This window comes from Hipposideros armiger, unplaced genomic scaffold, assembly GCF_001890085.2.
Source record: "Hipposideros armiger isolate ML-2016 unplaced genomic scaffold, ASM189008v1 scaffold_46, whole genome shotgun sequence".
NCBI classification, from domain to species: domain Eukaryota; kingdom Metazoa; phylum Chordata; class Mammalia; order Chiroptera; family Hipposideridae; genus Hipposideros; species Hipposideros armiger.
Window position 1 is genome coordinate 4,009,885 of NW_017731396.1, and position 13,185 is coordinate 4,023,069.

General features: G+C 40.5%; 1 protein-coding gene across 14 annotated transcripts in view; it reads right to left on the bottom strand.

The window, feature by feature from the left end:
* KIF1B (kinesin family member 1B) overlaps nt 1–13,185 on the bottom strand; it is a 135,574-nt gene that overhangs the window by 70,235 nt on the left and 52,154 nt on the right. For 5 of the 14 annotated variants that reach the window (XM_019639733.1, XM_019639743.1, XM_019639734.1 and 2 more), the window contains 6 exons: nt 12,632–12,707; nt 11,922–12,000; nt 11,017–11,159; nt 10,089–10,130; nt 7,137–7,348; nt 1,605–1,684 (listed from right to left, as the gene is read on the bottom strand). In XM_019639733.1, coding sequence (XP_019495278.1) covers nt 1,605–1,684; nt 7,137–7,348; nt 10,089–10,130; nt 11,017–11,159; nt 11,922–12,000; nt 12,632–12,707 — 632 coding nt within the window. The remainder of the gene's footprint in view (nt 1–1,604; nt 1,685–7,136; nt 7,349–10,088; nt 10,131–11,016; nt 11,160–11,921; nt 12,001–12,631; nt 12,708–13,185) is intronic. The other 9 variants (XM_019639739.1, XM_019639744.1, XM_019639742.1 and 6 more) reach the window with 3 other exon arrangements.

Genomic DNA, 13,185 nt, shown 5'->3' on the forward strand with positions numbered 1-13,185 from the left:
ATATTAATATAAAAAAAGGAACAAAGGGATATTCCTTAAGGCTATACATACAATTCAAAGAACCATTTCTTCAAAATCTAAAAAAGCAATCAGAAAGTAACTTTGAGGGCTGGCCGAGTGTCTCAGTTGGTTAAGAGTTAGTTTAAGAGCGTGAGCTCTGAGCAACAGGGCCACCGGTTCAATTCCCACATGGGACAGTGACCCCTAGCTCAGCTGCCGCTGAGCTGCCAACAGGTGGCAGGATAGCGCAGCTGGTGAGAGCATGTGCTCCTAACAAGATTGCCTGTTCGATGGTGGGCTATGCCCACCCGCAACTAAGACTGAGCTCGGCACCTTAAGCTGAGCTGCTGCCTGGATGGTTCAGTGGATAGAGCGTGCGCTCTTAACAACGAGGCTGCTGGGTTTGACTCCCACATGGGATGGTGGCTACGCTCACCCGCAAATAACAGCACCTTGAACTTAGAGGCCACGAGCTGCCAATGGGAAGCCAGATGGCAACTGGCGCCCTCCACAACGAAGACTGAAGAACAACAACTTGGCTGTTCCCCTCCCCCAATTAAAAAAAATAAAATAAAAATAAACAAAACAAAAATAAAATAAAGTAACTTTGATCTATGGAGTATTGTCTATAAATGTGATTTTCTCAAATGTTATGTTCCCACGCTCAGCACATTGGTTCAACAATCCTAGCTTAAAAGTGCTATAAGAAAATTCTCGAAGATGGATTTGAGGAACTAGTAAGGCTCCCATCTTCTCCATTGGCACCCTCTCGATCAATAAACCTTTCCTTATTCCAAAAAAAAAGGGAAAAAATTCTAATTGTTTGATACATTTACTGTATCAATACATTAGAACTCACTTCTGCCTCGTTTCTATGAAGAGCAAAGACAGAAACTGACATTTTTTCAATGTATAGTCAATCCAATAGCAAAGTATTATTTTGGGTTACATTCACATTCCGGGTAGAGAACTGAGAGGGTGAGTCAGAATAGGACAGCGGTTCTCAAACTTTCACAGGGGTCGCCTAAGACCATCGGAAAACACATATTTTCGATGGTCTTAGGAACTGAGACACCGCTCCTCTATCCGTCTCCAGGCCCACATGCAGATACGCCCACATACGAGTACCCGGCGACCCCTGTGAAAGGGTCGCTCGACCCCCAAAGGGATCGTGACCCACAGGTTGAGAACCGCTGGAATAGGATTTTAAACATTTGCAACTCAAACTACTTCATTCCTTGCCAAAGAGGTTCTAGAAAATTGAAAGATAATCGGAACAGCTTTTTTTTATTTGGGCCTTTATCAAAGGCAGTCTTTTTGCAAATTAAAAACTGTATCCCTCAATATCTTTCATTTTTATATGACCCCTTGCAACATGCAGCACAGTATAATACTGCGGAAGCACCCCGACTCCCCAGAGAACATTTTAAATATACGAATTTCACGTCATCCGACTTGGCCAGAAGTCCCCAGCCAAGTTGATGTTTTGTTTTGTTTTGTGAGGGACATTTCTTTGTTTTTAACTTCTATTTATCCTTTCTTAGCGTAGAAGCCATCCCAATTCCCTGGAAAACTTAGAAACGGCCCCGAGTTTCACTCCTCACCTCTCCATCCTGATGGCCTCTGTTTTACGCAGCTTCTCTTCCCAGGTTTCATTCAACTCGGCAATGATCTTCTCTGACTCCTACGGGAGCAAGCGCACAGTTCAGGTGGCCAAGTCTCACAGTTTAGAAAGGACAGCAAGAAGCAGGTGATGATGCCCTTGGATGCTGTGCGGTGGGTCTAATATGATGAGATTTTTTTTCTTTTGTTTCTATGTAAAGTAAGAATCTAAAGACTAGGCCTAACACTAAATCAATCCTAGATACATTACTTTTCCTAAGTCTTAATAAAAATACCGTGTGTGTGTGTGTGTGTGTGTGTGTGTTTGTTTGTGTGTGTGTGTGTAAGGAAGGGTAATATTAACACCCCAAAACACAAGGTACTATTTCTGACATCCACTTCTACAAAAGAATAAAGACCCCAAAGGTACTCATTGCTTTGTTTCCCTATAACTTTGCCCCAACACTGATGGGGTTCCCCCAAAACGTGGCACCTTGGCACAGTAAATATTTTAAGCTGAGTAACTTGAGAAATGGTAGTGCAGGACGGACTCTGGTCCCCTTCTGACGCAGATCATTAGAGCTTCCCCGGATGTACCTGCAGGGAAGGTGCATCTGTTCACAGATGGAGGAACGCCAAGAGGAATTGGAACAAACAGGCCACGGTAAGTTCCCCCAGTTTCCTACTCTTAGCTCACACCCTTTGTCCTATGCCATTTCACAGCGTTTCATTCTTCATCAAACCTGGCACAAAAATGCTCAGGTTTATCAATTCTTTGGGTCTTCATTTCCTTATGAAAACTCCTGTGTCACGTAAAACTTTTATTAAATAAATTTGTATGCTTTTCTCTTATTAATCTGCTTTTTGTTACAGGGGCCACAGCTGAGCACCTAGAAGGAAAGATATTTTTCCTCCCCTACAATACAATACACCTCTGAACCCAACCTAATGCCCAGTATATAAAGGGTTAGTATTAATCTCATCTGAAAATCTATGTAGCCACTGAAGTGAATTTCCCAATCTCTTGCTGAGTGTTAATTATATACGAAAAACAAAAGAACTAAAACGTGTTTCCTGCCCTCAAGGAGCTTACTGTGCACTTGGGAGAGAGAGAAGGAGCTGGTGATCCATTCATTCAGTAATCACATATAACCCCATTACACGCCAAGCAACCAGGGACATGGCAGGGTACAAAATTCCGGCTTTCATGAGCTGAAAACTACCTGAATGGAATCTACACAGTCCTCTAATAGGGATGATTAATATGCAGGGCATGTGCGACTCCAAAGCTAAGCGAGAACCAATATGCCAGCAATCAAGAAAAACCCATAGAATTCCAGCAGGCAGTGAGACGGCCAGGAAGGAAGTGTGCCAGGTACCAAGCAGTCAATAGTGTGTCAATAAAGAACCACAGAAGTGATTCAACAGCTCATCCAGGACAGTGTTAAATGCTTCTGCCAATGACTATAACAGGGAAAGTGCAGACCAGCTGGCACCATTACCTATATGATATTAAGGCTTATTAAATACAGCTGGGTAGAAACCGTTCCACACTCAAAGTGACAACTTCAAAAATCCAGGAACAGGATAGCATGGCCCTGGCCAAACCAGAGCCCTCGGACTCATGCTCATTAGGCACTGCGTGGCCCACAAGCCCCCAATGGTGGTTACAGACAAACTGACCCCCGAGATACTTCAAATATATGGATTTCCCCAGTTGGCTTTCAGAAACAGACCATGTCAGAGCAGAGGTGTATGCATTTGGCTGTATTACAGCCGTTCTATTTTGGGACAACTGTAAACTCACCCTAAGGAAGCAAAGTTACTGTCCAGGAATCCTCTTAGCGTTTGCTGCCAACCCTAATGGGGCCTCTCTAATTTTATTCACCACCTGGAGGGTAATCAGAATATGACCTCTTGCAGGGAAGAGATTTAATGAGTAAGCTGAGTATGGCACTACTTTATTTTTTATTACAGCTTCAAGTGCAATTTTTATATTGTCTAGAAAGCTATTTTTTTTAAACTCTGAAGAAAGGTTAGAGAAAATGATAGTGAGTGTGCTGGAAAAAGCCTGGGAAACCATTTATCCCAGAGCCATTCTAGGAATAAAGAAACTGAGGACCAGAGAAACTATGCAATTAACCGGAGCCCACACTACTTCCTGAGTCAAGTCTAGTTCCCTAACTCTTAGTGTTTTTTCTTTAAGTAAGGCAGAACCAATAGGCTTTAAAGAAACTATTCTACAAAAAAGCTCGCCATAAATTTAGGGTATTCTTTCTTCAAGCCCGAAAAGCAAACTTAGTATAAATAAAACAGAAGATGCCAACAGAAAGGTAGCTCTCAGTCTCTGAGTCGTCAACTCCTTCTGCAGGCAGGCCTGGCCCACTGGTGTCCAGTGCTGCCCACAACCCACTCTAGAAGCCTAATTTGAGGTGAAATTAAAATGGGGGTTCACGCTTAGAAAATGAGTCGTCAAAGAGACAATCTTTAAAGGGTCCTTCCTTCCTGGAGGTACTATACATAAAAAAATTCCAAAAAGCAGTGACATCAGGGAAAAAAATTTTTTTAAGCTCCAAGGAATGTTGGGCTCAGACGTCACTCAACGTTAGCCTCACATCACATGTCTGGCTATTTGTACAGCACTAATTAATAATTATGTGTATACAGCGAAACAATGTGATCTCTTTGTCATGGTTCAGTTAAGGTGGCAGAGAAATCCACAGAATAAGTCAGAAATATTTCCATGAAAAAAATTACAGTCTAGATTGTGATATTTAAAAAATGAAATGCTTATACGAGTATATGGAACATTCCTTGAAGCCATCAGATGGCCAAGGTTTTACTGTACCGAGCACAGCATGCTTCCTCCGTGAGTTCCAGGGGTGGGGCCCTGGGGCTGCCGAGCACAGCATCTGCCTTTGTGCGCTTCTGTAATGAATCCGTGCGGGTATTTATAGTCAAAGCCTAAGCAATGGCACTCGTAGTACTGACTCTGATGCCAGACTTTATAATAAACACCAGGGCCACCACACAGTCGCTATAGCTACATATTTAAAACCTTAGTGAACAGGAATCCAAATCAAGGATACATACATTTCAACTCAGTTTGAGTTGTGACTAAAACTGAAAGCAATTACATATCACTCTCTTTTGCCAGAGAGATTTGGGGGGGGGGGATGGCCCTCAAGATATTTATGATGGGGTAACATAGGTCTCTTGCAGGTTAGTCTATATGAAAATAGACTAGTCAATGAACAAAGCAGTAGCAACACCCTGGGTAAAAGCATTCTAGCAATGGATCATTTTTTAAAGTCAAAGTAAAGAGAAGCAAAGAGACAGTAAATGGTAGGAAAATGAGTTGACCTCCTGTTACTTTTTCCGTTACAGCGTTTTCCTCCTTCAGTGTCATGTCTTAGGAATGCAGCTCCTTCACACTCAGCAATGAAATAATCCAAAACTGTGCGATTCTCAAGCGCTTCTATCAACAACCACTGCCTTACACTGCGGATGCAAAACGCTGTCGGCCTGCAGCATTAAAATGCAGGTCTGCCAGGGTGGAATTCTCACCATTCACAAAATAAGAGCGGAACTAAAGCGCTTACGCTCCAGTGAACTACCACGCTGCATTAAAAACTCAAGAGTTTTTAAAACCACAACGAAGCTACTTCCGAAAGCGAGGGAACAGAAGAGCTCATGTATGCTGGCTTAGAGGAGAATCAGACCTGAAATTTATTCTCTGATGAAAGTAACAGTTTTGTTTGGCTTTGGGTGGGAAGCAGGGAGGCTGGGGGGAGGGTTCCCTGAATAACGGCAGTGTTATTCCCTTGAAACTATCTGGAAGACACTGGATGACCTAATTCTTACAGAGTCTGGTTAATGTCTTGACTCCCAACATTCAACATTATTTTCAGTGGGTCCCACTTGGCAGTTAAGAAGAATTTTCTCTTTTACACCAAGATGTATGTTAAAGGAAAGTGTAATCACATTTGTACAGTAAGGCTTTAATAAGCAAACAGTAGATTCGAAAGCCCCAAAGAAAAAGAACATTTCCCATTAAATCATAAGTGGGCGAGTTCCCCTCTCCTTCCCACCGCGCCCCTGCGCTTCCCACTGGCCTGAACAGAACGGCACGGACGCCTGTCGTGATAACATACATGAACAGGCCTCCCTGCACAGGGCTGCATTCAAGTCCTCAGGAAAGTCTCAACGTCAACCTTACAACAGCAGAGACTACCCTGCAATTTGCAGTGTGAGAAGATTTCTCACTCCTCCGTTTGAAGGTATTTCAGAACTTCACCCACTTTCCACTAACATGTTCTGAAGGAAGGAACAAGATCATTACTTTTCTTTCCAAAGCACCTTACTTTCAAAGTGAGTCAAGTGCCAGGGGAAAAAGTGGGCTAAGAAGCAGAAGCCCATTTTTCACACAAAATCTTTTTCAGCCTCACCTGAAAACCAAAATGAAAGTATCTGCCATTTTCAATTATCAAGCTTAACTCCCTTTTAGTGGTGAGAAGTCTCAGCAAACCCTTTCAATCGTTAATTTGTCAAAGTGTCATTGTTCTCAGCAGTCCCTGAATGAGTGGCTGTTATGAGAACACTGGCAGCTGGCAGCACAGCATGACTGCATCGTCCCAGCTCCTTAGCAGTTTCATTGCCCTCCTTGCAGTCCCTCCCTTGCACTCTTGAATACAAAGGCCAAAAGATAGGGTCAAACCATCCTCCTGGAGGTGACAAGAAGGGAAAAAAGCATCTGTGGTGCTCTTATAGTAACTTGATGGATGGCAGCACAGATGACAACGGTCTGCTCTCAGTGTAGTCAGAGGCTAAGCGGCTCCTGACTTTCATATTCGTGGAGAGAGACCAGAAAGTACCTGACCGAGCCAGTGACCCGAGCCAGCAACTGGCGGGGAAAGCGAAGCAGGAGACCATGGCAGGTGACCCACACATGCAGGACTCAAGCCTGCAGCACTGAGGCCTGTGTCCCCAGGTGCACTAACACAGGAGGGGACAGACCTTCCACGGCAGTGATCACAGGGACCCAGGCTTTTTCTGGACTCCCAGAAGACATCAATCACTTCATGTGTATCGGAATAAGCCTGGTATAGCTCTTCAAATGTTCAAACTCTCGTTTGGCTGTATATTTATTTTACTAAGTAAATGCATGGCTATATACAAAATTCCATCTTCCAACGAAACCAAATGTTTTCAACTAAATTTCTAACTAAACAATTTCACTGTGTCTTACAACTACCTCTGCGTTAATAGACATACCTACTTATGAGTTATTTTGCATCATCAACCTGTGATCTGCCCATGTATCACTCTCACTTTGCCTGGCCACGTCAGACTCAAGCATTCCGGTGAAAAGAAATTAATTACCTTATAAAGCAGCAAATTCCATTTTCAGGATATCTCTAAAAGTCAAAAACTTCTTCCATATGCTGAACCAAAACCTCCATGACTTTCAGTCCTAATTCTGCCTTGTGGAACTACACAGAATATCTTTCATTCAAGTCTGAATTACTACTTACCTTCAGACGTTCAATGGCTTCCTCTCCTCCAGGTGTAGACATGATCCTCTCCTGAATGCTGCTCACAGATGTTAAGCCCACCTGACTATTGAGTGAGCAGGAAGATGAAGATGAAGTAAGGGACCCCATGGATGCTGTGGAAAAATTGCCAGGGCGTTGATTCTCAGAGGCTAGCAAGTACCTATGCTTATTGTTCTGAAAATCTTTCAGATCTGGGAGACAGAAAGAAAGGAAGGCAGAAAAAGTGGAAAACAGGGAAAGGAGCAGAGGAAGAAAAAAGACAGGAAGGAACACCAGTGTAAGAAAGGAAAGCATTAAAGCGCCAAGGCAAAGACATGTTATAATACAAAGACAAGTTGTAATTGTTCTAGATGGCAGTTCTAAAACATGTCTGTCTTTAATACTGGTATCCTAGAGGCTAATTTAGAAACTCAAAAAGTCCAGCGCAGGTTAACGTTGTATCTGGTAGGGGAAACCAGGCTCCCAAGGACAGTACTTAGGCATTGTCCCTAGCTGCTACATTCCTTTTATGGCTCCACATCCATATTGCCTTCGATTCACATGACTCTTAAAGCCCAGCAGTTTGTAACAGTAAGGGAAAAAAGACAATCACGTATTTATCAATAATAATACATAGAGCAGCCTGGGCCAGCGTTTTATGGCATTTAGCAAAAATTCCCAAGAAAATTTTATAAACAAAACTCTGAAACCTTAGTAGTATCTTTGTACAGCAACATTTCAATATGCTAAAAATAATTTTTTTAATACAAATTTTTTTAAAAAAGGAGAGCTAACTTTAGAAATGACGGGAATTTTGTATAAGTCCTGGTTAAGAGCACAGGGCCGACTGATTGCCTCAACAGTGAAGAACAATTAGCAAATTAATGAATCTGGTGTAATTTACATTCATCTATTAGAGCATGCAAAACTTAAAGCTGAATATTTGCTAATTTAAGTAAGGCTCTTACTTTTCCTAACAGTATGAACATGAGTTATTGGTAACCCAAGTTCCTGGTATGAAATGCAAATTTTAGGGACATATTTTCATTTACTAAGGTCTTTAACAGAGCTGTAGATTTTGCTTTTAAACTTAGTTTTGGTAAAAAGAGCCACAAACAACAAAATTCATTAATTTACTGTTTGTACTTTCCTTCATTAGTCGTCCTTCTCAAATAGACACCAGAGGAAAACCATAGGTATTGGTACATTCCCATTTTAAAATTTGCTCAGTTTTAAATTTGAGAGAATCTACATTGCTTAAAACTCCTATCAAAATTAAGTTTTCCTGAAAGGACATCAGTCAATACAAAGTCAGACAAAATATTGATAGCTCTCTCTGGGTCTACTCATCTCCACTTAATCAAAGCCAGTTCTTGAAGCTCCTTAAAACTAGTGGTTGCTTCAAGACAGTTTGAAAACCACCATCTGCAAATATAGAACATAGGACAACAAGCAAGTTTTAAAAGGCAGATAGGGACTGGAGCAAAAAATTAGCCATCAGGTGATAGCAGCAAGGTGGGAAGGAACAGGAACGATGGGGTTAGAAGGTCCAATTGACACATGCAAACCCTAACAGGAATTAAGAGGAGACCGAAATGGAAATTCAGCAGTGGTCAGAGCTGCGTTCCCGCACAGATACAGAACTGAAACTGAGGTCATGCAGAGCTTTTTGGGCAATGCCACAGCTGCTCAGAAAATATTAGAGTGAGGCAACAAGCTGGCAGCAGCACCACCTGGAGCACAGAAGCAAGAACAAGATGGCGGCTTTCCCATACCAGTGTTGGTCAGCTTTGGAAATCTCAGACAGAGCCGTTCCAGTTCAAGAGTCACTCTGAATTAGAACGTTCTAGTGTCTTTCAGCCTAATTTCATCACAGCAGCCAGGGCTACATTTGGTTTCTCCTATGTCTTTCCTCACTCTCTGTCAAGCCTTATTAAATGAACAAATCAATAAAAATATAACCCCTCCCCCACAAAGATTCTTCATTTCTTCTAAGATAACAATTCCTTGATGAATTATCTTGAAAGGGCAAGAAATTATTTCCTCATCAACTTAGTGATGTATATGGAGAGAATAATGTGTGATTCTTTACAAAATGTCCTCACTTCGAGCACAAGTTTTAGACAAATTTTTAAAAATTTATTTGTAATTCATGAAAAGGGGGAAAAAATGTTTCACTATCAAGTAAGCTGAGGCCCAAGACACGGAGGAAGCCAGCTGAGCATAATAGGCAGAGGGGAGTGCTGGTCCAGCCTTCACAGAGCTACTCAGTCACACAGTTGCACCAACTGGAAGTGATTATTTAAGATTATATATACACTAAGAATCAGAATTACATAGCTAATTAAAAAGGATTTTTCTATTAAACTATCACACTCTGAAGCATCTCATGAAGCCAAAAAAGGTGTAATAGTGACTAAAAGCTAGGGCTCTGTGTTACACTGCCCAATCTGACCACACACAAGCCATGGAATCTCAGTGGCCAACTAACTACTCCAGGTAGCGGTGTCCTCACTGGTAAATGGGCATGATTGACACTTTTCCAGAGTCATTGACAAGATTAAATGAGACAATATTATATTCACAGTACTAGAACAGGGCCTGGCACATTATAAACACTCAATAAATGTGAGCTGTTGTCATCGCTATCATTAACATCTCTGACTTTGGAGTCAGTTTAATCAAATAAGTCAAAAAACTAAAGAGTAGAGGAAGCATGAGAGTCTTAAGCCTCTCAACTTTATTCAAGCCATAAACTGAAATCCAGCAAAGGGTGTTTTGCTAAATGGAGAAGGGCAAAAATAGGATCGTTTCTGAATCTACACTCAGTATGCTCTGTCTGGGATTTCCCTGTTAGAACTGCTGGCATGCAAAGCTCATCTGAAGGCTAGTCCAGCAGAGGCAGATTAGCAGATCAGAGTACTGGAAATAACCAATACATGAAATACACACATTTGCCTCCATTTCCAGAGTAATCATCGATCAATGGATCAACTGAAGGTAAGCAGGAGGGAAAATACAAGAAGGGTCAAAGTTCAGGTTCAGCAGTAACACAGAGAGGGAACAGAGCAGTATTTTGGCATTTGGGAAGATGAAAAAATTAACACTTAGACTACATTATCATTTTACAAACTGTATTCATCTAAAATCAAGTGCTAATCAGTAAGACAAACTAAACCAGAAAACCAGATGAGGCCTTGGAAATCTTATTAGATTTCCAAACAGTATAATATTAATGTTACACTAGAAAAACGAAAATATGCTGTATTAAATAAAGTCATATACTACTCTACCTGAATAACCTAGTTAACTCAATTAAGCAAACTTCTGATTAGATGTTATGCAGACAGATCACTAAGGGTCAAGAATCAGATTCATTTTTAAGATAACACTATAAAACAATATATTCTGGAAGTCCAATTCTTGCACTTAGAGGAACTGGATCTTCTTTCCTTCATGTTCACAGGAACGGAGTGGGGAGCGTTCGCACATCTATCACTGCTACTACATTAATCCAGAGGAACCCACAGCACAAAACCAAAAATTTCAAGCAACATTTTTATGAAGTGAGTCATTTCTCAGTGAGAATAAGTTTAACATTCCAAATAAATGTTACTGCTGATCTAAAATAGAAATCCAATAAAAATCCAAGTAGTGACATATTAAAGAAAAACTAATTTCATGAGTTCAAATGGATAACCTGGTACATACATACAAAATTCTGGGATCATTTTCATTGGGTTTTTTAAGAAGAAAAACCCCAAAAAACTCTTTCTCTACCATCTAGCCTCATCAATTTCCTTAAATTAAATCTAAGCTTATGTCTAAGAAGCCTGCAGAAGAAAGGATTAGATTTTGTGTTGATCTTTGATTTACTTACTATCTATGATATCTCCCAGTCCCTGAGCACGAAGAAGGTCCTTCAGCCGTGTCACCTCCTCCTTTAATTCCCGGACAAGCTTGGCATTGGGGTCCTCATTGATAACGGCATTGCATTTAATTTGTTTTGCACGATCTGCATATCTGGATCCAAAAAGAAAATTCATTTTTGCCATTCCTCACATGCTCTACTTCTCATAAGTAACATACCATTATTTCTAAATCAAACAGTTTGAGTATTTACTTACACATTTTATGAGCCCTAATAACAATACATTTGTGTCAAGTTTTACAGTACCTTATAAAAATGAGGAAAAAGGCTCAGGTAAATTTAAGTGATTCACCCAAAATCACAAAGGAAATAAATACCAGAGAAAGGACTCAAAACTGATTTGTCAGACTATATCGTGTTCCTTTCATTATATCAAAAGTGTCTTTCATGGGAGAAGAGTAGAAAGTTCGAAATTAAAATATTCATATATATAAATATTCTATTAGTAAACAGTCTGTCACTGATTTTTTTAAATGCTACATGTACTCATAATTGTATTACTTTTTACGACCTCAGTCTTTCCATAATGACAAACACCACAAGGGACGCTTCTTTTTATAGAAATATTATAAGAAACTTTCACTATTATCTAAGTTATCAAAAAATCTCACTTGAACAGTTTTAATACTTTTTCTATGAAAAAGCTTTTGCCTTTCCAAATGAAACTGAAAACCATAAACAGGTAAATTCTATTATAATAAGAATCCTCCTCCCCATGTTTTCCCTCTTATGAGCAGGCTGGATCAGTATAGACATAAATGATTACCCATACAGCGTAAGAAAACCCATGGCCTAACAAAATGACTTATCATGGCACTCTGTTCTATGTAGCTATTGGGATCAAACTGGAATACCTCAGAGTGCTCAAAGTTTCATCATAGTTGATATCTGCTGGGCTCAGAGCAGCAACCATTGCAGTCCGAGAATTGCCACCTAAAAAGATTAATTATGATTACCTCAAATCATACTCAGTGTAGAAAGAATTTTACTGAATGTGTCAAATCAGACAGCACAACCTCAGATCCTAAGATTTAATCAGAGTCAACAAATTTTTCGAATATCCCATGCCAGGCATAGTTATATTCAAATCTTGGTGTCTGGATGTACTGTACAGTTTCCTTCTTCCCACTCCAATCAGACCTCAGCCATTTCACCAAAGCCGCTCTCAGCGATGGGAAAGTCGCTGGGAGCATGGACAGTCCAATGGGCCATTCCCAGCCTCTTCTTTCTATCAGCAGTATTTGACACAGCTGATCACTCCCTCCTTCTCATGGAAAAGGAGGGAAAAGGGCTAAAAAAAACCAGTGAATGAAAGGAAGTGACCAGAAGGTCCGAAAAATCAGCAAAAATGAGTACGTATTAGTAACGTCTGATTATGTCCACCTCAAGGGAGCATGGAGTTTTCAAAGAGGAAGAAGGAGCAATAGTTGGAAGCAGGCGAGTGGTCAGGAAGACAACTACTCCACAGTCAGCGACACATGGGAGAAAACCCTGATTTAAACAAAGATGAGCAAATCCAACCAGCTTAAACCAAAAAGATATTACACACCAGCGGTCAACATACCTAGATTTTCTCGAAGGAGCCAAGTAAGTACAGAATCCCTGTAAGGAATAAAATCAGTTTTCTTCTTCTTCTTACTCTATTAAACAGAAAGAAATGAGTCTTAGCGTTGTTAAGGAGGAAAAAATTCACATGAAAGGCAAGCCAGTCTAAAATCCCCAAGTAAATTAAATTACAGTAGAACCCATCACTGTTGAAATTTAACACTCACAGCTTCAATTCTTCACAACACCCAATGCTCATGCAATAAAGTAAATTTTTTTCATTTTATTTTGAAAAATTTATAACATACACAACAGTTCAAAAAGTAAAATGAGCTATCATATATCCATCACGCAGCTCCAACCGTTATCAATATTTTACCAATCGTGTTTCAATTATCCCTCAACCACTTTTCTACGCTTTTTTTTTTTTTTTAAGATTTTATTGGGGAATCGGGGGAGGGGAACAGTGCTGGGGAATCAGGGGAAGGGGAACAGACAAGTTGCTGTCGTTTTGTTTTTCAGTCTAGTTATGGAGGACGTTGCTTTACTGGCCCAAGTTGGCACCATCATTGC